The sequence below is a fragment of the Schistocerca serialis genome, chromosome 5, assembly GCF_023864345.2.
Source record: "Schistocerca serialis cubense isolate TAMUIC-IGC-003099 chromosome 5, iqSchSeri2.2, whole genome shotgun sequence".
Taxonomy (NCBI): domain Eukaryota; kingdom Metazoa; phylum Arthropoda; class Insecta; order Orthoptera; family Acrididae; genus Schistocerca; species Schistocerca serialis.
This window is the reverse complement of record NC_064642.1, coordinates 663,882,708-663,907,201: the sequence shown is the minus strand read 5'-3', so window position 1 is coordinate 663,907,201 and position 24,494 is coordinate 663,882,708. Positions and strand designations below refer to the sequence as shown.

At 42.1% G+C, this 24,494-nt stretch overlaps 1 protein-coding gene across 1 annotated transcript in view; it reads left to right on the top strand.

The window, feature by feature from the left end:
* LOC126481006 (B-cell receptor CD22-like) overlaps positions 1 to 24,494 on the top strand; it is a 113,633-nt gene that overhangs the window by 43,968 nt on the left and 45,171 nt on the right. Inside the window, exons 6-7 of the mRNA XM_050104460.1 lie at positions 4,539 to 4,698; positions 20,095 to 20,418. Coding sequence (XP_049960417.1) covers positions 4,539 to 4,698; positions 20,095 to 20,418 — 484 coding nt within the window. The remainder of the gene's footprint in view (positions 1 to 4,538; positions 4,699 to 20,094; positions 20,419 to 24,494) is intronic.

Sequence of the window (24,494 nt, the reverse complement as noted above, 5' to 3'; positions counted from 1 at the left end):
CGAGCGATGGCGTTATCCCGAAAGAAGTCATTCACAAGATGTGCACGACGGAGGCGCGAATTGTTGTCCAGGAATGCCTCGCCAATTGGCTGCCGATATGGTTGCACTATGGGTCAGAGGATGGCATTCACATACTGTACAGCCGTTACGGTGCCTTACGTGACCACCAGCGGCGTACATCGGCCCCACAAAATCCCACTCTAAAACATCAGGGAAGCTCCACGTTGCTGCACTCGCCGGACAGTGTGCCTGCGGCGTTCAGCCTGATCGGGTGGCCTCCAAACACGTCTCCGACGATTATCTAGTTTAAGGCATATGCGACACCCATCGGTGAAGAGAACGTGGTGCCAATCCCGAGTGGTACATTCGGTCTGTTGTTTGGACCATTTGTAGCGCGCTACATGTTATTGTGGTTGCAAAAATGGACCTCACCATGGACTTCGGGAGTGAAGTTGCGCATCATGAAGCTTATTGAGCACAGTTTGAGATGTAACACGACATCCTGTGGCTGTACGAATGCATTATTCAACAAGGTGGCGTAGCTGTCGCGGTTCCTCGGAGCCATAATCCGTATTTAACGGTGTTCCACTACAGTAGTAGCCCTTGGGCGGTCTGAGCGAGTTATGCCAGACAGTTCCTGTTTCTCTGTATCTCGTCCATGTTCGAATATCATCGCTTTGGTTCACTCCGAGACGCCTGGACACTTCCCTTGTTGAAAGCCCTTCCTGGCACAAAGTAACAATGTGAACGTAATCGAACCGCGATATTCACCGTCAAGGCATGGTTGACCTACAGACAACACGAGCCGTGTACCTCTTTCCTGGTGGAATGACTGGAACTGATTGGCTGTCGCACCCCCTCCGTCCAATATGCGTTTCTCATCCATAGTCGTTTACATGTCTGGTCGGGTTTAGTGACATCTCTGAACAGTCAAATGGACTATGTCTGTGAAGCAATATCCACAGTCAACGTCTGTTTTCAGGAGTTCTGGGAACCGAGGTGATGCAAAACTTTTTCTTGATGTGTGTATGACACAAAAAATTTTGACGTAGAAATAACGTTGTGGTACTCAGCTTCAGGGTCCACACAAAGTCTGTGCCAATATCGAATAGTACCTACAACAGTCGTTCCTGGAATCACGTTGGGGGTACAGGGAAAAAGATGGCCGGTTCTAGGAAGAGCGTACTGTTTGGATGTTTTGCTTTTAAAAGCTCCAATATATTTGGCTGTGACTGGTAGAGCTTGGTAGCGCTAAATATATGAATATAGTTGTGTGTGTGTGTGTGTGTGTGTGTGTGTGTGTGTGTGTGTGTGTGTGTGTGTGTGTGTGCGCGCATGTGTTCTTGTGTGTACCGATGAAGCTGGGTGGCTCCTCGCAAATGCTGACAAGAGTTTACTGCTGCTGCTCTCCCTGACATCCCCCGCACCTGTATACAGGCGACCGAAGAGTTTACAGGGTGTACGTTTGTACAGGGTGGCCAGAAACCGTCTGCACGGCGTAGGTTGTGGTGAGAATTTTAAGAAAAAAATTCACTACGTAGCGCCGTTTCCGACTTAATTAGTACTGAAATTACCCAATCAGGCCGCTGCACGCGCAAATTGAAGCGACCCGCCAGAAACAGTGTCAGCTGTTCTCATAGCGTACATGATGGCGCACGTGACCGCTCAGCACTGGGCTTGGGTTCGATCCTTACTACAGTCGGTGTTCAGTTTTTATATCGCTCTCTTGTTCGGTTTTAGGAAACAAAACGAAGAACACGTTTGGTTTCACCGTTGGTCGCGCCCTGATTGGCTAACTTTAATGCTAATTAACTCAAAAACGCGGCAACGTATCGACTTTTTTTGTGAACAGTTATTTCTCAACACAACCTACCGTGCGATGCCCTTACAAGCATTTCAGACAGTTTCTGACGACCCTGTACATACTGTGTACCAGAAGGAAAGTAGATACGAAACTCTGCTACCCTTTTCCCTCACCATTAAGTTGGAAATGTATTTGACGGGGTTCCGCAAACCTTCTCCTACAGCTTGTTACAGTAATAGCGTTCTGAAGGAAAGCGATTGCAGCACTATGTAAGTTTACGAAGTAGCCCTCACTGACGGACGAGTAAAACTGCTTTCTGTGATTTCAGTCCGTACTGCAGAAGGTGAAACACCCAATTGCACCCTAGGTTAGCTGAAGAATGTATACAGATATGCTACAGAGGCCGTCAGCACCGTTAGACAATTGATTCGTTGCAGTAGCGAAGCTGAAGCAGAAACACAGTTGGCTGATGAAACAGGCAGCGGTCAGCCAGTGACTGCAATCACCTCACACAACATCCAACGTGTTCATCATATCATCCATCAGACCCGTCAGTTCGGCCCACTCAAAGAAAGTCATCGGGGACATCGTTTTGAACAACTGCACTCTTTGAAGTGTTCTTTGCGTCAGTGGGTGATGGAGCATGACTGTAGGTGTATGAATGACCATGTGTCAAGGTGGAGAAAACCTACGAACAAAGATAAAGAGTATATTGAAAAGTTACAAATTAATCGTGAATGTTATAACTGTTAACTCACATATTGTGCTCATATCAATGTTCACTTACTTTAGCTGTGATATAAAAATAAAGACACGTCTTAGGACGCAAACTATTTCTCTCTAATGTCCAAAGATGCACGGAGTTTAAACTTTGCCATTAATAGCAGTTGTAGGCTAAAACTTTATTTCAGTTTCACGGAGACGCAAATAAACTTCAAATGGTACTGAATGAAAGAACTACTGTGGAACGTTAGTGAATTCGTGGTGGTTCTATATGCCTATTAGATTCTGTCGTGCTGTATAGACTTCCGTGGTTAATTTGTCTGTGCAGTCTACGTGCTTGATAGTATCTGTGAACGTTTCCTCTTGGTCGATGCAGCGCAAATATACACACTGCCTGATTTCCATTGTGTGTATCATCAGATGTTGGCCGTGTTTTACTTGCTTACATTCAGTATAGTAACATTTAAAGTAAGTTCCACTTTCTAACAACCCTACCACAACAAAGGTCAGCATTTAATAATGATTGTGGTGTTGCTCACGCTGCTACATACTGCATTTTCGGGCAACAACAGTCATATTATGTGGCAGGTGTCATTAGAGCACAGTTAATAAAGCCATTTCATGTAATAACCAAAAAAATAGGCACTCATCTTTTCTTGTTTCCCACGCTGGTTTCGTCGTAAAATCACGGCTCAATTGTTGAAAATCTAGGTCGTTATGATTCCAAACTAGGATGCAAAGAGGCCTAGGTTTTATTCTGCTATATTCAAAAGTTTTGTAGATGCGCTTCACAAATCATTCTTGGAGATTAAACCTTTCAAAGTTAGCACAATAGTGATGTAAAAAAAACAGCACTCCGAAATTAAGTTACACTTCTTTTTAATTGCTTTTATTGCAATATCACGTAAACACAAAACATCACTTCACAATACAAAACATACTTGAAAACATCTCTCTCACAGTCACTGTCAAAGTTCACATTTTATAAGCGGACTACGTTATGCGTCTTTCCAACATGACGTCCAACACTTGACTTTTTCAAGGTCTGACTCTCTCTAACAACTCAACAACCAACTAATAATCGCTTACGCGCACAAAAATCAGAGTTACAAGTACGTCAAAGATCATAGTGACAAAAGAAAGAATACACATAAGAATAATATCATTGCAATATAAACACATCGATGTATCAAAAATGAAATCAAAACTGAATGTTGTCTCAGAAATATGTTAAGTAGTTAACAGAAATACAGTAGAATATTACTGGTATCGAGAGGTTCAGGTGAGGTACCATAATGGTTACGTAATTCAAGTACCATTACAACTTGTATCTCCGATCATTGTTTTAATACGGAACTACAGACACAAACAGAATGAAGACATCCTGATAGACACTACGTCTTTTCCATTATGTGAATCATCGGATGTTGGTTGTGTTTTAATGGGGTACATTCAATACAGAAGTATTTAAGATGTGATCCAAGAGCCAAATCTTTTTTTCTTTGCCATGAAAATAGAGACCTAAATAGAATGAAGACATCCAGGTAGCTGCAGGGAGCAGCTGGTTTAACGCCACACAAAATACCGAGGAATGAGTGCGCTCCTAGTTAGCGAGTAAGTCATTTGTCCAGGCACTGTCTCGCTCACGGTGACCAGTCATGAACTACGAACTCCATGGTAACGGTATACGGAAATCTATACAAAGGTTCCAATATTGTCTGACCCCCCATCGTTCGTAAATATTAATACTCCCCGCTGTAATGTTCACGTAACATAGTGATACTTTTCGAAAATCTAAGCTCTCTTGAGTGGGTTGAATGCTGCTAATCTGTAAGAGTCAAAACTGAAGGCATGGAGGTGGAGAGAACGGCGCTATTCAGTAACACAACTGACACTTTCAATCGATAACGGCAGCTGAGAAGGACTCTAAAATGTATTGTTGTGTCCGAACGCCCAGAAGTACATTAAGCTGAATCTAACGTAACGGTGTGCTGCTCGTTTCCTTTTGCAGGGTCGCCTGCTGGAGGAAATTCATTCTAGGGGACCGCTCATCCAGTCGTTCACTCTGCGTCTGAACGCCATCAACCGCACAATGGCAGGCAATTACTCCTGCGTCTCATCCAATGCAGTTGGAGACACTGAGAGTCCTCCACTGCCGCTGACCATTATGCGTAAGTTACCTCACAACTGAACATTGAAGTTTTTGTTTAAAGTATTGGCAAAAAATTCAGATCGATAACTGCAAGTAGGTATTTATATTTTGTTTTGTTTTTTAAGTCATCAGTCTTTTGACAGGTCCGACACGAATTCCTCTCCTGTTCCAACCTCTTCATCTCAGAGTGCCACTTGCAGCCTGCGTCCTCAATTATTTACTAGATATATTCCAATTACTGTCTTTCTCTACAGCTCCCTCTAATACATTCTACTTGTGAGGAGTACGTTGTCAACAAGACACCGTACCATTTATCTCTATATTGGTTAGACATTTGTTATCAGTACGTACCATACTGATAACAACTGTCCAGCCCTTATTGAGATAAATGGTGCTGTCTCTGGATAACGACGTACTCCTGGGAAAGTTAATTTTGGTTGGGTTCATGTGTAGCTCTAATTATGTGAGATAACGGGTGCAGCTGTCGCAGTTGGGTAGTTGCTGCAACAGAACACGATGCCTTAAGGCAAATCATTCGATGCAACTATCAAAATGGAAGATCGTAACCGGTAGCTCATCAACCAGAAATGAAGAACGCAAATCAAATTCCAGAAATGAATTTCATTATTCTTGATCTGTATCATCACCAACCTACGGAAAGCTTAAGTAACATATACGACGACTTTTACCAGAATTTAGCAGCAACAGTGCAGTTTGACAATAATATTGCACGTTCAATTCCTGCCACAGTCACCACGTGGGAATGTTGTTTCTAAATTCGATAGTAGCTTCCTTTACGTTGTGATGGGTAAAGCCGCTTGCATTCGGTGTCGAGGATCGTATCACCAGAAACCAGCGCACAAACTTCGTAAATATGTCGTTTTCTCTTTATAATTCGTATATTTGAATGATTATATTTCTAGCAACGCTTATTTTGAAGCAGAATCATTGTATAGCTCATAAAAAAATAAATAATAAATAAATCAAGATTTTGTGTAAGTTTAAGTCTTATGACCAAAGAGGTTCCTCTTAATCAAACGGAACTGTAAAACTCAGCACATTCCTATGCCAGAGGTAGAACTACTTGTGATATTTTCTGACTTAATATTAATACATTTCAAACATTTGCTTGTCAAGCAATGTCTTCGAGCAGAGATATTATTAGTTCACCTATTATTTGCTATATTTTTGAATAAATGTATTTCAAACCTTTCTTTTTTTTGTTTCTAGAAGCTGCAGATTAACATGATTTGCAATATTGACTAATTTAGCGAATGCTTAGTATATAAACCAACACTTTAAGTCCAAAATGTTCTTAATTGATTTATAACTCTGTACAATCAAATTAACGTGCAAGAGCTTAATAACATTAGTGTTTAGATTCAATATTGCCTCAATCCACACATGATTAGCATTTGACAGAAACTCATACAGAAGTCCTTGAGAGCTGCTAATTGAGTTATAAAATTAAAATTCATTTCAATATAATAAAATGCATTGATTTTCTTGACAAAGTGACAAAAAATTCTCCCGGCCGTCGACTGATTTGTTGATATCCACGGACCGGATATTCATGAACTGGTGCACTTGTCATGTCAGAAAGAGAAAACAGACATTTCTGTTATACATTGATAAACGTTTAATAATATACGTTCAAGTAACTAATTGTTAAGTAGCTCAGGCCGTAAAAGAACAGCGGTTTCCCAATTGCTGTTCGGAAATACAAGAAAGGTTACTGTTCTCAACAGCCTTGGCTGGGCGACCAAGCCAGGCATATGCTGAGATGAAAGAAACGATGTATTTTGGGACCTTCAGAAAAAGCTTATTCGTTTCTGCTGTTGTCCACATAAGTCTGCAGATCTGCTTTCACCTCTCGCTTTCTTCCGCACTAACACTGGCGGCTATTATCGCAGATCACGACCGCATTACACCTTATGTGCTTTTAAATCGTTCTACAGGAATGGCAGAACCGACAGGTGCCCTTTACCGAAACCATGGAAAACTTAACTTTGCATGGGGGACCGTGAATGTGTACGCGAAGCCATTGTGACACTATTGTACTACGACGTAATGCTTCGCTAGCATTCTGGGACTCTATAGGGGTGTCATTCATGTGTCTTGGTCACAGTCTCTCACCTCTTGAAACGAATTTTTCAACGCCGTAAGAGATGTTTTCTACGTTTATAAGAGCGCTGCCCATTTGAGGGAACCATAATCTATTCACATCAACCCCATGTGTCTCCGCGTTAATCGTTTCATTTACATACCCGCAGTTTTGATCCCAAAATTAAACAAAACTCAGCCCGAACAGGCCACGACGGCCCAATGGTACCGACCAGCCGCCATGTCATCTTCAGCCCAAAGGCGTCACTGGCGACGGATATGGAGGTGCGTGTGGTCAGCACACTGCTCTCCCGGCCGTTTTTCAGTTCACGAGACCGGAGTTTAGATTGTAGTGTGTATTATTTTTATTGATTTCCTTTTACTTTTTGCTCTAAGAAAGGGGGGGTATGAAAAATGATTCTGCTTTGGGAAAACGCAACTTTCTAATTATCGACTGACACATCTTTCGGTGACCTTCCACCATCGTGAAAGAGTTCATTTTCTTCAGTCGAATGAAAGGTAAATATAGTTAAATTATATATATATATATATATATATATATATATATATATATATATATATATATAGGGTGTTACAAAAAGGTATGTTATGTGGACATGTGTCCGGAAACGCTCACTTTCCACGTTAGAGATCATTTTATTACTTCTCTTCAAATCACATTACTCATGGAATGGAAAACACACCAACAGAACGTACCAGCGTGACCTCAAACACTTTGTTACAGGAAATGTTCAAAATGTCCTCCGTTAGCGAGGATACCGTCATCCACCCTCCGTCGCATGGAATCCCTGATGCGCTGATGCAGCCCTGCAGAATGGCGTATTGTATCACAGCCGTCCACAATACGAGCACGAAGAGTCTCTACATTTGGTACCGGGGTTGCGTAGACAAGAGCTTTCAAATGCCCCCGTAAATGAAAGTCAAGAGGGTTGAGGTCAGGAGAGCGTGGAGGCCATGGAATTGGTCCGCCCCTACCAATCCATCGGTCACCGAATCTATTGTTGAGAAGCGTACGAACACTTCGACTGAAATGTGCAGGAGCATCGTGCATGAACCACATGTTGTGTCGTACTTGTAAAGGCACATGTTCTAGCAGCACAGGTAGAGTATCTCGTATGAAATCATGATAACGTGCTCCATTGAGCATAGGTGGAAGAACATGGGGCCCAATCAAGACATCACCAACAATGCCTGCCCAAACTGTCACAAAAAATCTGTGTTGATCACGTGATTGCACAATTGCGTGCGGATTCTAGTCAGCCCACACATGTGGATTGTGAAAATTTACAATTTGATCACGTTGGAATGAAGCCTCATCCGTAAAGAGAACATTTGCACTGAAATGAGGATTGACACATTGTTGGATGAGCCATTCGTAGAAGTGTACCCGTGGAGGCCAATGAGCTGCTGACAGTGCCTGCACACGCTATACATCCTACGGAAACAACTGGCTCTCCCGTAGCACTTTCCATACAGTGACCTGGTCAACGTTACCATGAACAGCATCAACTTCTCTGACGCTGACATTAGGGTTATCGTCAACTGCACGAAGAATTGTCTCGTCCATTGCAGGTGTCCTCGTCGTTCTAGGTCTTCCCCAGCCGCGAGTCATAGGCTGGAATGTTCCGTGCTCCCTAAGACGGCGATCAGTTGCTTCGAACGTCTTCCTGTCGGAACACATTCGTTCTGGAAATCTGTCTCGATACAAACGTACCGCGCCACGGCTATTGCCGCGCGCTAATCCATACATAGAATGGGCATCCGCCAACTCCGCATTTGTAAACATTGGACTGACTGCAATACCACGTTCATGATGAACACTAACCTGTTGTTGCTACGTACTGATGTGCTTGATGCTAGTACTGTAGAGCAATGAGTCGCATGTCAACACAAGCACCGAAGTCAACATTACCTTCCTCAAATTGGGCCAACTGGCGGTGAATCGAGGAAGTACAGTACATACTGACGAAACTAAAATGAGCTCTAACATGGAAATTAAGCGTTTCCGGACGTATGTCCACTTAACATCTTTTCTTTATTTGTATGTGAGGTATGTTTCCTGAAAGTTTGGCCGTACCTTTTTGTAACCCCCTATATATACTGGATTATATTGAGGACAGTCATTCCAACGGCTGTGGGCTCATCCTTACAAAATAATTAGAGAATGTTCTTTGTTTTAATAAAATACCTTACTTACTATCACATACAGATGTTCAAGAAGGTGTCTGTTGTCTTCTGCCGGCTCATGTTTTGTCAGTGTGTCATCAGGAAGTGATGACGATATTTCTGTAGCTGGGGGAAAGAGAATGTTAGGACTAAAATGAAAATATTTGTAATTATTAATGTTATATTATCTTAAGGGGACATTGTATGTCCTATGCCGCCAATATGAAATTATCAAATTTTGTGACCCATTATCTTGGGAAATTTTTAAGACACCAACTTATAATTTTTGAATACACCTTTATAGATACATTGAACTAGAATGATTACTAAAATTGTATTGTGGGGCATGTTATCTTTTTTTCCCAAACACTCATTTTTTTACAGAATTTTGTAAATAAATGAACAAAACAACTCTGAATATTTTAATTATTCTAGTTCCATATGTATTGAATCTCACACTTGGTACGCTGTGGAAATTTCATGTCTCTACCATCAGTACTTTTGTTAGAAAACGGGTCATTTATTGCAAAAAATGTAGTTCTTAGATAATGAGGTTTAAAATTTTTAATTACAAATTCTCATACAGACTTACATTTCTGCGTCTTTTATGCACTATAATTGCCCTGGCCCATAGTCTGTGTCATCTTCAGTGTCACAACAGCCCAGTGCTTGTCTCCTTCTTTTCTTTCTTGCTTCTTTTGTCCTTTGCTGAGCAGCTAACTCTGCTTCATGTACACGAAGCTCATCCAGTTCCCTCAGTCCTTCAGCTGTGTTCTGTGTAAATCTTACCCCAAACTTTTCCAGAACCTTCAGTCTTTCATTGTTCCCACCACAAAAAGTTATTACAGCGTCAGACACTGCGGACTTCAGAGTCATAAGGCCAACAAACACATTTTTAGGCACACGACATCACACAACATTATTGAAGGACTGATTCATATTCTGGGTCTTCCCATGTAAACACTTCTGTAGTATCGAGAATGAGATTTTGACTCTGCCGCGGAATGCGCGCTGATATGGAACTAACTCCCAGATCAAAACTGTGTGCCGGACCGAGACTCGAACTCGGGACCTTTGTCTTTCGCGGAAAAAGTGCTCTATCATCTGAGCTTCCCAAGCACGACTCACGCTCCGTCCTCACAGCAGTACTTATGCCAGTACCTCGTCTCCTACCTTCCAAAGTTTACAGAAGCTCTCCTGCGAACCTTGCAGAACTAGTACTCCTGAAAGAAAGGATATTGCGGAGACGTGGCTTTGCCACGGCCTGGGGGGTGTTTCCAGAGTGAGATTTTAACTCTGCAGCGGAGTGTGCGCTGACATGAAACTTTCTTTCACGAGTGCTAGTTCTGCAAGGTTCGCAGGAGACCTTCTGTAAAGTTTGGAAGGTAGGAGACGAGGTATTGGCAGAAGTACAGCTGTGAGGACGGGGCGTGAGTCCTGCTTGGGAGCTCAGATGGTGGAGCACTTGGTCGTGGAAGGCAAAGGTCCCGAGTTCGTGTCTCGGTCCGGCACACAGTTTTAATCTGCCAAGAACTTTCACTTCCTTAGTAGCTCAGGATATGCCTAATCTCTGTAAATAGGTTTGATTGTCTCCTTTACTGCTAAAAGATGAGAATGTTTATGTGCAAATTCATTCAGAGTGGTAGAAAATTCAGCTCGTCTGTATTTACACCAAGTGTTTGGTGCAGCTGGACACAAAGCATGACATGGCTTTTCATCAGTTGACATTCGATGAAAGAAAGTGCTCCACACAGCTCTTTTCATCTTCTCTACATTATCACAGTTATCTCTAATGGCCTTCCCATAATATTCCTGTAATTCATCGTTTACTTTGTTCGTTAGTCTTCCAGCCGTTAATCTCACTATTTTCAACGAAAACCAGTATCAAAAACAAAGAACTGATTTGTTTATTCGTAATGCCAACTTCTGAGACGTAGCAGTAGGCACAAAACGAAGCCATTCACAGCCTTCTAGATTGTGTAGTACCCAAGATATGACTGCTCAACTGTGACAGTGTATTGGTAACCACGAAATTTGATAGTTACGCGTCAACATTCAAAATATTATTTGAAGGACTCACAATTGTCTGATTTTAATGTGTTGTACACCAAAATGTTCAGGAATGTGGCAAGTACACTATGGAGTAGAAATCGGAAAATGTCAAATTTCAACGAATTTCACGTACAATGTCCCCTTAATAGCAAAGCTGGCGGTACCGGAAGGTTGGAGTCAACAGCATTTACTAGGCTATGCTCCTGTTGGAGGTGGTAAGCCGTTGCCTTCCTCCGAACTTTGAATTGAATTACCAAGCCCTTTGTACAGTGGCATCCAGTTTAACGTCGACATGGAGTCACGGTTTTAGAGTCGCTAATTTTCAGTTCAGCCATCATTTGAAGAAATGAAAGAAGTGGCAAGTGCCAGTTTAAAACCCTAGAAGGGACTGAGAATCGATCCACGTACTTTTGGATTTGTCGTCTGTACTGTAACACTCACTGAGTACCTTACTGCTTTCGTTTCATACGCTATATTCTGCAGTCACCAGTGTTGTGTTAAATGTCTCTTAACGTCTTTATGCTAGGATACCTTACTTCTTTTAGGAATGTGATAGTTAAGAAGGTGCAGTAATGTGCTGTAACATTAAAAAAATTAGTCGCTTTTGGCACACTCCACATCGGTCGCTGTCCACCTACTTTTAACTGCTCGCTCTTCTGCTCCTGTCATGAAGTAGAGGCGCTTCCGAGCTGGTAAGCGGGCGTTGGCTGTTCCTTGAGGAGTGAACAGCGGTGCGCTTGCTGTGGTGAGAGGAGGTGTTTCTGGCCGGAGTAGCAGCAGCTTGGTGGCGGGCGGTCCTCTTGGTCAGAGCAGAGTAAGCAGCCACGATGCTGTGGGCGAATAGAGCGTGCTTTGGGTCTCCATGTGGACGGGCGTGTGAAGCGCATGCCAGAAGTTCCTGGCCCGAATAGCCCATCGGCCCTTCAGACCGTCGTTATTTGAAAGTGCGTTCGTGAAAAACGTGTGATTGAAACACAATGAAACTTTGGGGAAACATTTGTAAGAACACTAGGAAGAGAAATAACGACATAATCGCCAAATGAAAGGCGGTCTAACTTCATAAGAGAGGATAACATATTGTTGATGGCGCACTATTTTTACCTTCCAGGTTACAAAATTTGTTCGACGTGACGAACACGTATATCCACGACAGCATGGAACAGCACTAGAGATAACATTTCAATATTGTTCGCTGACATTTTCGAACGGTGTACGATTGGATGTTCACCTGTCATTATACAGCTGATGCTCTGCTGTAAGATCGCATATTACGTACTGCGCCGGCCGCGGTGGCCGTGCGGTTCTGGGCACTTCAGTCCAGAACCGCGTGACTGCTACGGTCGCAGGTTCGAATCCTGCCTCGGGCATGGATGTGTGTGATGTCCTTAGGTTAGTTAGGTTTAAGTAGTTCTAAGTTCTAGGGGACTGATGACCTCAGGTGTTGAGTCCCATAGTGCTCAGAGCCATTTGAACCATTACGTACTGCATTTTCAGCCAACAGTAACTCCTCCAACAGCTCGTGGCGAAGTTGGCCGTCGGCCTCTCTCAGGACCAGTTCCCAAATCGTCAGTTAATTCAAATATCCGGATCGTGCACTTGAACCTCAGTGTGGAAAGAGGACCTCTTCATACCGCAAAGAGCGGCAGCACTACTCATGTTCTTTTGAGAAAACAGCTTCAGTAGTAAAGCCCTGCTCACCTTCTCCAGATACTTGTTAAATATTCACGACTATAATGCACACTGGTGCTTGTGTGTCACTCTACGTCGCCATACTATCACCGGTGCCTAACAAGTCTTGACACTAGTAACAATGCAAATCCTGCAGCACACAGTTTCAAATTGCAACGCCAAAAAATTCTTAATGTGGAGAAATGAAATTTAAGCAATACATATGCCTGGATAACACGTTTAAGGAATAACATTGCAAGATCACAGAATAATGTAAGCGCAAGATAAGCCATTGCAGATTTGATATACTAGCACATTAATAACTCGTCTAACTGCCAGAATGTTGCATAGAAGCATGAACACGTGCATGCATTGTGTTGTGCAGAGCCACATGTCTGGCTGTTGGATGGAGTTACACGCCTGTTGCACTTCTACATCTACATCTACATCGATACTCCGCAAGCCACCTGACGGTGTGTGGCGGAGGGTACCCTGAGTACCTCTATCGGTTCTCCCTTCTATTCCAGTCTCGTATTGTTCTTGGAAAGAAGGATTGTCGGTATGCTTCTGTGTGGGCTCTAATCTATCTGATTTTATCCTCATGGTCTCTTCGCGAGATACACGTGGGAGGGAGCAATATACTGCTTGACTCTTCGGTGAAGGTATGTTCCCGAAACTTTAACGAAAGCCCGTACCGAGCTACTGAGCGTCTCTCCTGCAGAGTGTTCCACTGGAGTTTATCCATCATCTCCGTAACGCTTTCGCGATTACTAAATGATCCTGTAACGAAGCGCGCTGCTCTCCGTTGGATCTTCTCTATCTCTTCTATCAACCCTATCTGGTATGGATCCCACACTGCTGAGCTGTATTCAAGCAGTGGGCGAAAAAGCGTACTGTAACCTACTTCCTTTGTTTTCGGATTGCATTTACTTAGGATTATTCCAATGTATCTCAGTCTTACATCTGCTTTACCGACGATCAACTTTATATGATCATTCCATTTTAAATCACCCTATATCCCAGATAATTTATCCCAGATAATTTATGGAATTTATGGAATTAACTTTAATTTATGGAATTAACTGCTTCCAGTTGCGGACCTGCTATTTTGTAGCTAAATGATAAGAGATCTATCTTTCTATGTATTCGCAGCACATTACACTTGTCTACATTGAGATTCAATTGCCATTCCCTGCACCATGCGTCAATTCGCTGCAGATCCTCCTGCATTTCAGCACAATTTTCCATTGTTACAACCTCTCGATATACCGCAGCATCGTCTGCAAAAAGCCTCAGTGAACTTCCGATGTCATCCACAACGTCATTTATGTATATTGTGAATAGCAACGGTCCTATGACACTCCCCTGTGGCACACCTGAAATCACTCTTACTTCGGAAGACTTCTCTCCATTGAGAATGACATGCTGCGTTCTGTTATCTAGGAACTCCTCAATCCAATCACACAATTGGTCTGATACTCCATATGCTCTTACTTTGTTCATTAAACGACTGTGGGGAACTGTATCGAACGCCTTGCGGAAGTCAAGAAACACGGCATCTACCTGTGAACCCGTGTCTATGGCCCTCTGAGTCTCGTGGGCGAATAGCGCGAGCTGGGTTTCACACGATCGTCCCTTTCGAAACCCATGCTGATTCCTACAGACTAGATTTCTAGTCTCCAGAAAAGTCATTATACTCGAACATAATCCTTTTTCCAAAATTCTACAACTGATCGACGTTAGAGATATAGGTCTATAGTTCTGCACATCTGTTCGACGTCCCTTCTTGAAAACGGGGATGACCTGTGCCCTTTTCCAATCCTTTGGAACGCTACGCTCTTCTAGAGACCTACGGTGCACCGCTGCAAGAAGGGGGGCAAGTTTCTTCGCGTACTCTGTGTAAAATGGAACTGTTATCCCATCAGGTCCAGCGGCCTTTCCTCTTTTGAGCGATTTTAATTGTTTCTCTATCCCTCTGTCGTAACTTGATCAATACAGGGACGGTTAACGCTGTATGTGGATGACGCTTGAGTCATCATCCGGTGATGTTACATATGTGCTCGGAATCTGGGGAGCGAGCAAGCCAAGGCAACATGTCGACATTCTGTAGAGCATGCTGGGTTACAACAGTGGTACGTGGGCGAGCGTTGACCTGTTGGAAAACACCCCATCGGATGCTGTTCAGGAATGGCAGCACAACAGGTAGCATCACTAGACTGGCGAACAAATTTGCAATCAGCGTGAGTGGGTTAACACGAGATCGCTCCTTCTGTCACACGTAATCGCACCTCACGTCGAGGTGTAGATCCAGCGTGTCTAGCACCCAGACAGGTTGGTTACAGCCCTCTACAAGGCTCCTAACCAACACACTGTCAACATTGGCACTGAGACAGAACCAGCTTTCATCGGAAAATACAACAGACCTTCACCCTGCCCTCAAATAAGCTCTCGCTTGACACCACTAAAGTCGCAAATGGCCATGATTTGGGGTCAGTGGAATTCACGCTACAGTACTTCTGGCTCGGAGCTGTCATTGAAGTAACCGATTTGTAACAACCGTTGCGTCACTCTGATGGCAACTGCAGCTCGAATTGTTGCTGCAGAAGCAGTAAGACGCGCCAGAGGCATGCCTTCTCTCTCTCCGTAGTGCTATGTCGCTGTTCGGAGCCCAGTGTTCTTGTGGCCGTACATTCTCGTGACTACCGCTGCCAGCGTTCATGTACAGCTGCTACATTAATGGCAAGTCTTTCTGCCATATCGCTTAAGGAACGAAGAGCTTCTCATAGCCCTAGTACACGTCCTCGTTCCATCTCAGTGTGGTGTTGATAAGGCATCTTTGTCGCCTTACGGGCAGTCTTGACTAACTTCAACTCACCGCGTCCAGTCTCAAAGGTGACTAACGCCTGTGACCATTAGAACCTGTATTTAAAGCAAATCTGATTTTCATCCTCATAGTGACGCTATCAGCGCATCTGTTATGCGACGCGCACGAAATTGGAACGTCAACGACCATTCTCATGTATTTATTTATTTATTTATCTTACAGCTCGAAACATGTATTTAACATGCATGGGCAATGTTACAGTAATTACATTTAGATTATTGATACACAATGTATATAGATTACATGCCATTACGTAAAAGATCATTTAAGTGTATTTAACATAGCATTCCTGAAGTCAAATCATGTCAGCACCACACTGTATGGGCACTTCAATATAAGCCATTTTCTTAACTCATTGTTAAAAATTCTACCAGAAAGCTGTTTCAGGTTGTTTGGCAGAGAATTATAAAATATTGCTCCCTTAATGAAGAGCGTTTTTGTTGTTAGATTCAATCTTATGCTCGCCATATGAAAGTCTGATTTGTGTCTTGTATCGTAATAATGGATTTCCATAACCCTGTTTGTCACTTTTTTGTCTTTTTTCACTAATAATATTGATTGAAACATATATACTGCATAGATAATCATAATATTAAAATTAATAAACAGGTTTTTGCATGAAGTTCTGGGTCTTATGGGGATACACCAACCCAAAATACGCTATTTTTATTGCATTTATATATAGATAATGAACTAATACCTTATTAAATACAGACTAGATTTTATTTTACCACAGACATGATCTATTTGCTGATTCCACGAAAGTCTGTCATCTACACATATCCCCAGAAATTTACATTCTGAACAGGTATTTTCCTGAATGTCCCCATTTACAACAGTATTTTTATTTGAACCAACTGTCTTAAAGAAAATTAAATTAAATTAGTTTTGTTAATATTTGACCCTCAGGTTTTCTTTTTCAAAATGTATTTGGGCTTTTTCAACAAAATTCTGTACCACTGAATTTAGGCCATCATTACTACGTGGCCAGCAAATCCCAGAGGTGCCATCAGCATACATAGTAATACAATGACTGGTGTCTAATACTGTTGGGAAATCATTAACGTAGCAAATAAACAAGAAGGTGCCCAAGATAGAGCCTTGTGGCACACCAAAATGTATATTTCTTATCTTTGATCTTTTTTTCGATTATCTCTTCATTAAATTCCAACTTTCGTTTACGTCGCAGAGCTCCTTTGTGTTGCGCTGTTTTTCCCAATCATACATATATACAGTGATTCAAAGGTAACTGTACACACTTTGTGGGTGTAATGTGTGTGTCCAAATAAGCGTAAAATAAAGTTTTACTTGAAACTGCTTCATTTCAGGGTTATACAGCAGAATATGGGTGACAAATGCTACATAAACAATGCAACAATGAGACGAAGGGACGCGAAACAAATCGGCCGCTGTGACCGAGTGGTTCTAGGCGCTTCAGTCCGGATCCGCGCTGCTGCTCCGGTCACAGGTTCGAATCCTGCCTCGGGCATGGATGTGTGTGCTGTCCTTAGGTTGCTTAGGTTATGTAGTTCTAAGACTAGGGGACTGATGACCTCAGATGTTAAGGCTATTGAGGACACGAAGTTTTCAACGACTGGGTTCCTCGCCGAATTCAACTGAAACCCGCCATCTCGACTGATAAGAGCATTACTGTCAGACAATCTTATTTCCACGGATTCGTTAACAATAGTACTCAAAAGTTGGACGTATGGGCCACAATGTTTGTCTCTTTGTAGTTTATTACATTTCCGGAGGCAATACAGTAAAGGAGGCGAGTATGACGCTGATGCTGCACAATGCTGTCCTGCACAGTATGCGTAGTTTGCCCTATATAAAATTTGCCGCATTCGCACGGAATCCTGTAAACACCTGCCTTGCGCAGCTCTAGGTCGTCTTTGGCAGATCCCAACGGCGATGAAATTTTTGCAGGAAGGCAAAACATTGATTTTCTTAATATTCTGCCTATCTGCGCTGAAATGTTACCAATATATGGTAAACAGGCAGTCGTATTAAAGGCCTCTTCCTATTCTATGCTCTGTCGCTTATAGGTCTGTAGTTCTCTCTCCACTTGCTGGGACGAATACGCATTCTTCCGAAATACATTCTGCTGTTGCTCCTGTCCGGTTAGCAAACTGTCGGCGTCAGAGATGACTTGCGCTCGGTGAATCCAGGTCTTCAAAACACCTATCGTTTGTGCCGGATGGTGACAACCAGCGGCTTGCAAGTACAGGTCTGTGTGAGTAGGCTTCCTGTATACTGAAAGACAAAGTGTGTCATCGCCCTTTTTTTGTTTTCTTGTAAGCTGTTCAGGTGTTGTAGGAATTCTCCCAGACGATCCAAACCATGAGGCCAAACTATAAAAGTACCGTCAGAATATCGGCAAAATACAGTTGCTTTAAAAGTGGCTGAAGCTAGTGATCGCTCCTCAAAATTTTCCATAAAAAGATTGGCCACCGGTGGAGACAAAGGACTCCTCATAGCGATACTGCTCACAAAACGCGTTGCTAAATAAAGAATATGTAGAGGAGACGGTGTGCTCAAACAGCGCTGTAATGCCAGCTCCAAAGCTATTGCCAATGAGATGTAGTGAGTCCACAAGACGTAGATTTGTAAAGAGTGAAACCACATCACAACTGATCAAAAAGTCATTACTTTGCAGTTGGAATGACTAGACTGATGAAATGACTAGACTTCTGTATGTGATGTGAACATTTTCCTACCATTGGTTTGAGCAAAAACGCCAAGTACTGTGCTAAGTCATAGGTGTCTGCTCCAGTATTACTCAGAATTGAAAGTAATGGCACGTTATTCTTGTGGGTCTTAGGCAATCCACATAGCATACGTGGAACATTATCACCACGGAAGGTGCGCGGCGCAGCAGACTAGAACGCTCTCAAGTAGCGCATGCGCAACGCCAAGTGGATCCACCACGCATGTGCCGGCGGCGCCTTAAATACCAGAGCTCAGTGCGTTTCCGCCAGCATCACCTGAAGATGGCGAGAAGATTCTGCGCCTAAATACTGTGGCAGTTGTACCGAAATTTTGTGGAACAATATGTACCCCGAGAAAGTTTTAAATCTCTCATCAGGCTTCATGTTGTGGTGGGTCATTAGCTACAATTCGCGGGGACATGTGGTGCTGCAGTTGGGTACAGTAACCAATGTCGACAACGTTACTTGGGTCGTTTTCCCCATGACACAGGAATTTCATTGACAGGACGAAAGTGTGCTTTTTTGTGGAGCAAATTCACATTCATATGCGGCTGATGACACCCAACGTGCTCTTCGTTGTGTAGAACAATTGCCCTTTCCGGCAAAATCACCAGATCTGTCGCCAAATGAAGTCGTATGTTGAACCGGGAACATACTCGTTCTCTAGAACCTGCAAAAACCACTGCTGAATCGCAACAAAAGGTGACTAATACTTGGCAAAAGGGCCGGCCGTGGTGGCCGAGTGGTTCCAGGCGCTTCAGTCCGGAACCACGTGACTGCTACGGTCGCAGGTTCGAATCGTGCCTCGGGCATGGATGTGTGTGATGCCCTTAGGTTAAGGTTTTAAGTAGTTCTAAGTTCTAGAGGACTAATTACCTCAGATGTTAAGTCCCATACTGCTCATAGACATTTGAACCATTTTGAACTTGGCAAAATCTATTGCAAAACCCCTTTCAGTAGCTTTATAATAGTTTGCTTTAGGAAATACATGCCTGCGGTGCTGGCAGAGTGGGGTACACTCTGTATTGGTTCGACTATATGGACACCCTCTATTGTGACAAGTGTGTTTCATTTGGGCTGACATCGTTATCATACATTACTGAAATGACTGTCATAACACAACAGGCAGAGTCAATTCACTTGAAAGTTTTCTGAGTATGCTACCGTGTGATACTGTAAATAATCATTAATGAAGTTATCACTGTATCGGCCATGGTTGCAAAGGGCTTCTCATGCCCTGAAGAATTGCATTGTAAATGAGGCTGAAACATTAGTGATAGTTATTTACAACATGACTCTTTACTATACTGGGAACTCTTTTACGTTTAGACACCCATCATAGTTTCAGGTGGACCATGTTGCCTTTCACCAATAATTTATCATTTAAGTTCGCGAGATTTTCTGTCGCAGTTTTTACAGACTACATCGTTCTGTTACCACGCTAGCCACACGTCACTGAATTCGTTCAATGTCCATTGACTTATTTATTTCATAATATCTCGAAACAGAGTTACCTATAATTGGACACATCGGCACCTTGCAATGCGATTTACGTTACATATTCACTGCTATCAGCGTCTTCCATTCACCCTCCCTAACAGTAATTGTATATGTTCGTCTCAAATCATTTCTTGGTATCACCTCTAAAAATGTATAATGCTCACTTCTAAATTTCTTGTTTGCATTAATTTGCGTTTGTTACCCAATACACAATTTTCAGTATGTTGAACAGCATAGATAGGATGCTCAGAACCCACAAGTGTACATTTTGGAGTGTTGCGACTAATAAGGCAGCTTTCTTGTTGTACAGACGAACCAGTCTGCCGATGGCAGCATTCTCTGATGTACACCGTACCCCTTGGTAAACAGTTGGACTTGAACTGTGACGGTGCCGCCGTCCCACCACCAGACCGCTACCGCTGGATCTTCAGCCGATCGATGGAAACAGCGCCGTTCCTGACGCCTACGAGGGACCCCAGTGTGGAGAACATACCGTCTATAAAGTGGAAGGGTGGCCCCACATGGCGAAACTACCAGCTCAAGGAGGACGCGGACTACGGCACCTTCTATTGCTCGGCTATAAACGCCTTGGGACAGCAGCAGCGGCCGTGCGTATTCCATGTTGTTCCACCAGGTGAGTGTTGCTCTGAAAACATGTAGTTCGTAAGTCTTTCTTGACTTTCATGTAACTAGGCAACACACATAAACAGAAAATAAAAATTTTCGTGAGGTGACGGTATTGGATTTTGCACGTGTTAAATGAGTTTAAACTCTAATGCAATAACTGAAATTCGCTGTCTATTACAATCATCATCAAAAAAATACCTGTTATAAGAAATAATTCTTTGCCATAAAACTAATTACTAAAATGGTTAACTAGTGATAAAACGTCTGAGTGCAACTAATTAACCCAAACCAATAAAAGAAATCACTACAACTTTCCTTGTTTCAAAAGGATCAAAATTATGCGCAAAGAAGCAGTGCAGCAACACATAACTCAAAAATCTTCGCTTGTCCAATTACCCTTTACAAAAATCGTGATTCACTATTCATCATTCTCTGTATCTTCGTTTATGTGATCCATATGCCATGTCCATCCAATCAGTAACAATAGCCAATACATAACTCTCTCACTAGCTGCTCTTAGAATGCTCAATGCAGCGACAGAATTATTAACAACTAAAGGCCACACTCCTTGTACTCAGAACCTGTGGGTGTAACATATCAACCATCGAAAGCATCTGTTTGGAAATATCCAGTGTATGTATGTGCAATACACATCGAATGAAAACAGCGCTTACATCACTTTACTTGAGTATCAAAAATTGAACCAGAAACGTTACATACCCTGTCTCCCTCTTTTACGGGTTAGATTTTGTCAGCATGCTACTTACAGTTTTTTGAAGCAGCAGACAGCAAATTCTAACGCAGAACAGAAACAAAAGAAAAATAAACATTGAAATCCTGAACGAAAGTATGAGTACAATGAATAACATGCAATAAAAAGTTTTTAAATTTTCAATACATAATGCAGTAGATTATTTATGAGTTATGTGTAAATGGATGACTTAACCAACAAATATTTAAGTAAAAAAAGCCATAGAATAACGTGAAATCGATTTAACAAGAGAAATGAAGGATAGGGTGAAAGTGAAAGTGAGTCACACAGTTGTCATACACATGTCACATCACAACAAACCAATATTCTCCAACGCTGAGTGTCGAGGAAGAAATCCGCAGAAAGTGTTGAAACAATCCACATGTGGGAACTAGAGGAACTCTGTTAAGTGACATGTCCTCCACCGACACTCTATCTAGCGTCTTCTCTTACGTGAGAGTGTAATGTAGTTGACCCACATGGTGGACACTCAGCAAGAGAGATGGAATGTGTTCATAAGTGCCATCACAAATCCATTATTCGTAGTGCCTCATTTGATGATGGCTCATTTATAACACGAGACCCATATTGTAGTTTATACATTGTCCAATCCATTTGTCGTTGAAACAGTAGGATATAATTAATACCCGTTCATTTCTTTCATCTCAGGCACTGCATGTGCTTTGGTGGTGACAGTAATCTCCCTGGCAAGTCCACTAGGCTGACGTGAAACGTAACAGAACATATTTTACAATATTTAACTAGCCATACAAGGCAAAATAAAATGTTTGAAACATTAGTAGTGCCTTGTTTGACAACATATCCCTGAAATGATGAAAGTCAATTTTTCATAAAATATTAGCACAAAAGTCTTAGCAATCATCAATAAGGGTTAACGTAAAACTTGACATGTAGTGTAATCGTAGGAGTAGAAATACGCAAAAATAATATTCCTAGCAATTGTAAAAGTAAAACGTCTCAAATCTTATAAAACAAACGGAAAAAGGAAATAAGCGTAGTAGTAAAAGCCAAATTATAACCTATTAAAATAACTTAAAGCAAGAAAGATTTAAAAATGAATTTTATTTCTGCACACCCCCTACTATAACATTTTTACTAATTTATCCAACTGCACAGAAGACAAACCACTTCTAACCCACTACAGACACATATAAGGACAGGAAATAAATCATGCACGACACATGTAAGGACAGGGAACGAATTAACTAGAGACCAATAAGGATAGGGAACAACCATGGGTCGACAAATCCATTAGAAGATTGACTCACTGATTATTGCCATTACATTTCACATTTTCATAATCACTACTTCTCACCATCTTTCTCCTCACTTCTCTCATTATCATAGCCTCACTACAGGGTGACAGCTATTGAACTATACGAAATAAAATCGTCATAAATTCTGAACGGTTTGCGTTAGGACGTTCAAACTGCACGATTGGTCGCAGGGCACGATCGGGAATTAGTATGGCTTGGTATAGCGAAGAAGCCCACATTCATTTTGATAGATTCTTCAATAAGCAAAATTAGCGGTTTCGGGGAACTAAGAAACCGCATTTCTCGATCGAGGAGTGTCTTCACCCTCAACGGGTGACAGTGTGGTGTGTAATGTCCAGTCATGGAATAGTCGGTGCGATATTCCTTGATAGCACGGTGACTATCGAATGGTACGGCTTCACCCTCAACGGGTGCTGTGTGGTGTGTATTGTCCAGTCACGGAATAATTGGAGCGATATATCATGATGGCACGGTGATTACCGAATGTTTTGGAAGATGATTCCATCCCCATCATCCAAATCTACCCTGACTTCGACAAAATGTGGTTCATGCAAGACTGATCTCTATCTCATCGGAGGAGGAGAGTGTTTGTTGCTCTGGACGAGAAATTTCGCGACCGCAGTCTGACTCTGGGGTACCCAGGGGCCACTGGCATGGGCTTGGAATGGCGGCCATTTTCTCCGGATCTTAAGACATGGAACTCCTTTTTGAGTGGCTGTATTATAGACAAGGCGTACAGAAATAACTGCGAAACCATTGCTCAGCTGTAAACAGCCATTAAGGAGCTTATCGACACCATCGATGCTCCAACACTTCATCGGGTGATGCAGAATTTCGCTATTTGTTTGAGCCACGTCATCGCCAATGATGGCACGCATATCGAACTGGTTATAATCTAAATCCGAGTATCAGTAGTGAGGTTTAAATATTGAATAAAGTGTTTGAACGCCGTAGTTTACAACTAATTTTCGGTTTTCTTCATGCAGTTCTATAAATGCCACATTGTTCCTTTAGGTCTCTACACATTTGACCATTACAAACTAACATTTTTACTTGTTTCTCTTGTTTCCTCTGTCAACATACCTTAGGTCTTCCAATAACATCTTTACTTCATTATCTTGCTTCCTCAGTCAGTATTCCAAAATACCACAACATTCATTTTTCTTTTTCAAAACCACCACCAACTCATACAGCTAGAAAATATGAATATATATTGTCAGTCTCTGTAGATCTCCTCTTACTTCGTCACAATCACTAACATCACAGCACAGCAAAAACCTAAAAATATACTGTCCACAAATACTACTTTTCTCCAACACAGTAAAAATATCTTCTGCTCTTTCTCTTCATACTAAGTGTTTCATGTTGTCGTATACTGTAACTTACCTAAATCCATTAGGTCCTTAAATCTCACTTTTATTCAATATTGTTGATCCTATAAGCTGAAAAGAAAAATTATTACAAGCAAGTGTCACTACATCTACATCTACATCTATATGGTTACTCCGCTATTCACTATTCCTATTTCCCTTCTTGAATATTAGTGACACCTGTGCTACTTTCCAGACTTTAGGAACAGAATTTTCGTCAAGTGAGCGGTTGTATATGATTGCTAAGAAAGGCGCTATTGTGTCTGCATACTCTGAAAGGAACCTCATTGTTATACCATCTGGACCGGAAGACTTGCCTTTCTTAAGTGATTTGAGCTGTTTCGCAACACCTAAGATATCTACTTTTATGTCACTCATGCTAACAACAGTTCAAGTTTCTAATTCCGGAACATTTACTTCGTCTTCTTTCGTGTAGGAAAACTGTATTAGTAACTCGCTTTAGTGGCACCATTATCGCTAACATTTCCATCGCTACAGCGCAGTGACTGTATTGACTGTTTTTTGCCACTGGTCTACTTTACATATGACCAGAATCTCTTTCGGTTTTCTACCATATTTTGAGACAAAATTTCATTGTAGAAACTATTAAAAGCATCTCGCATTGACGTCCGCACTAAATTTTGAGCTTCCGTGGCACTTAGCC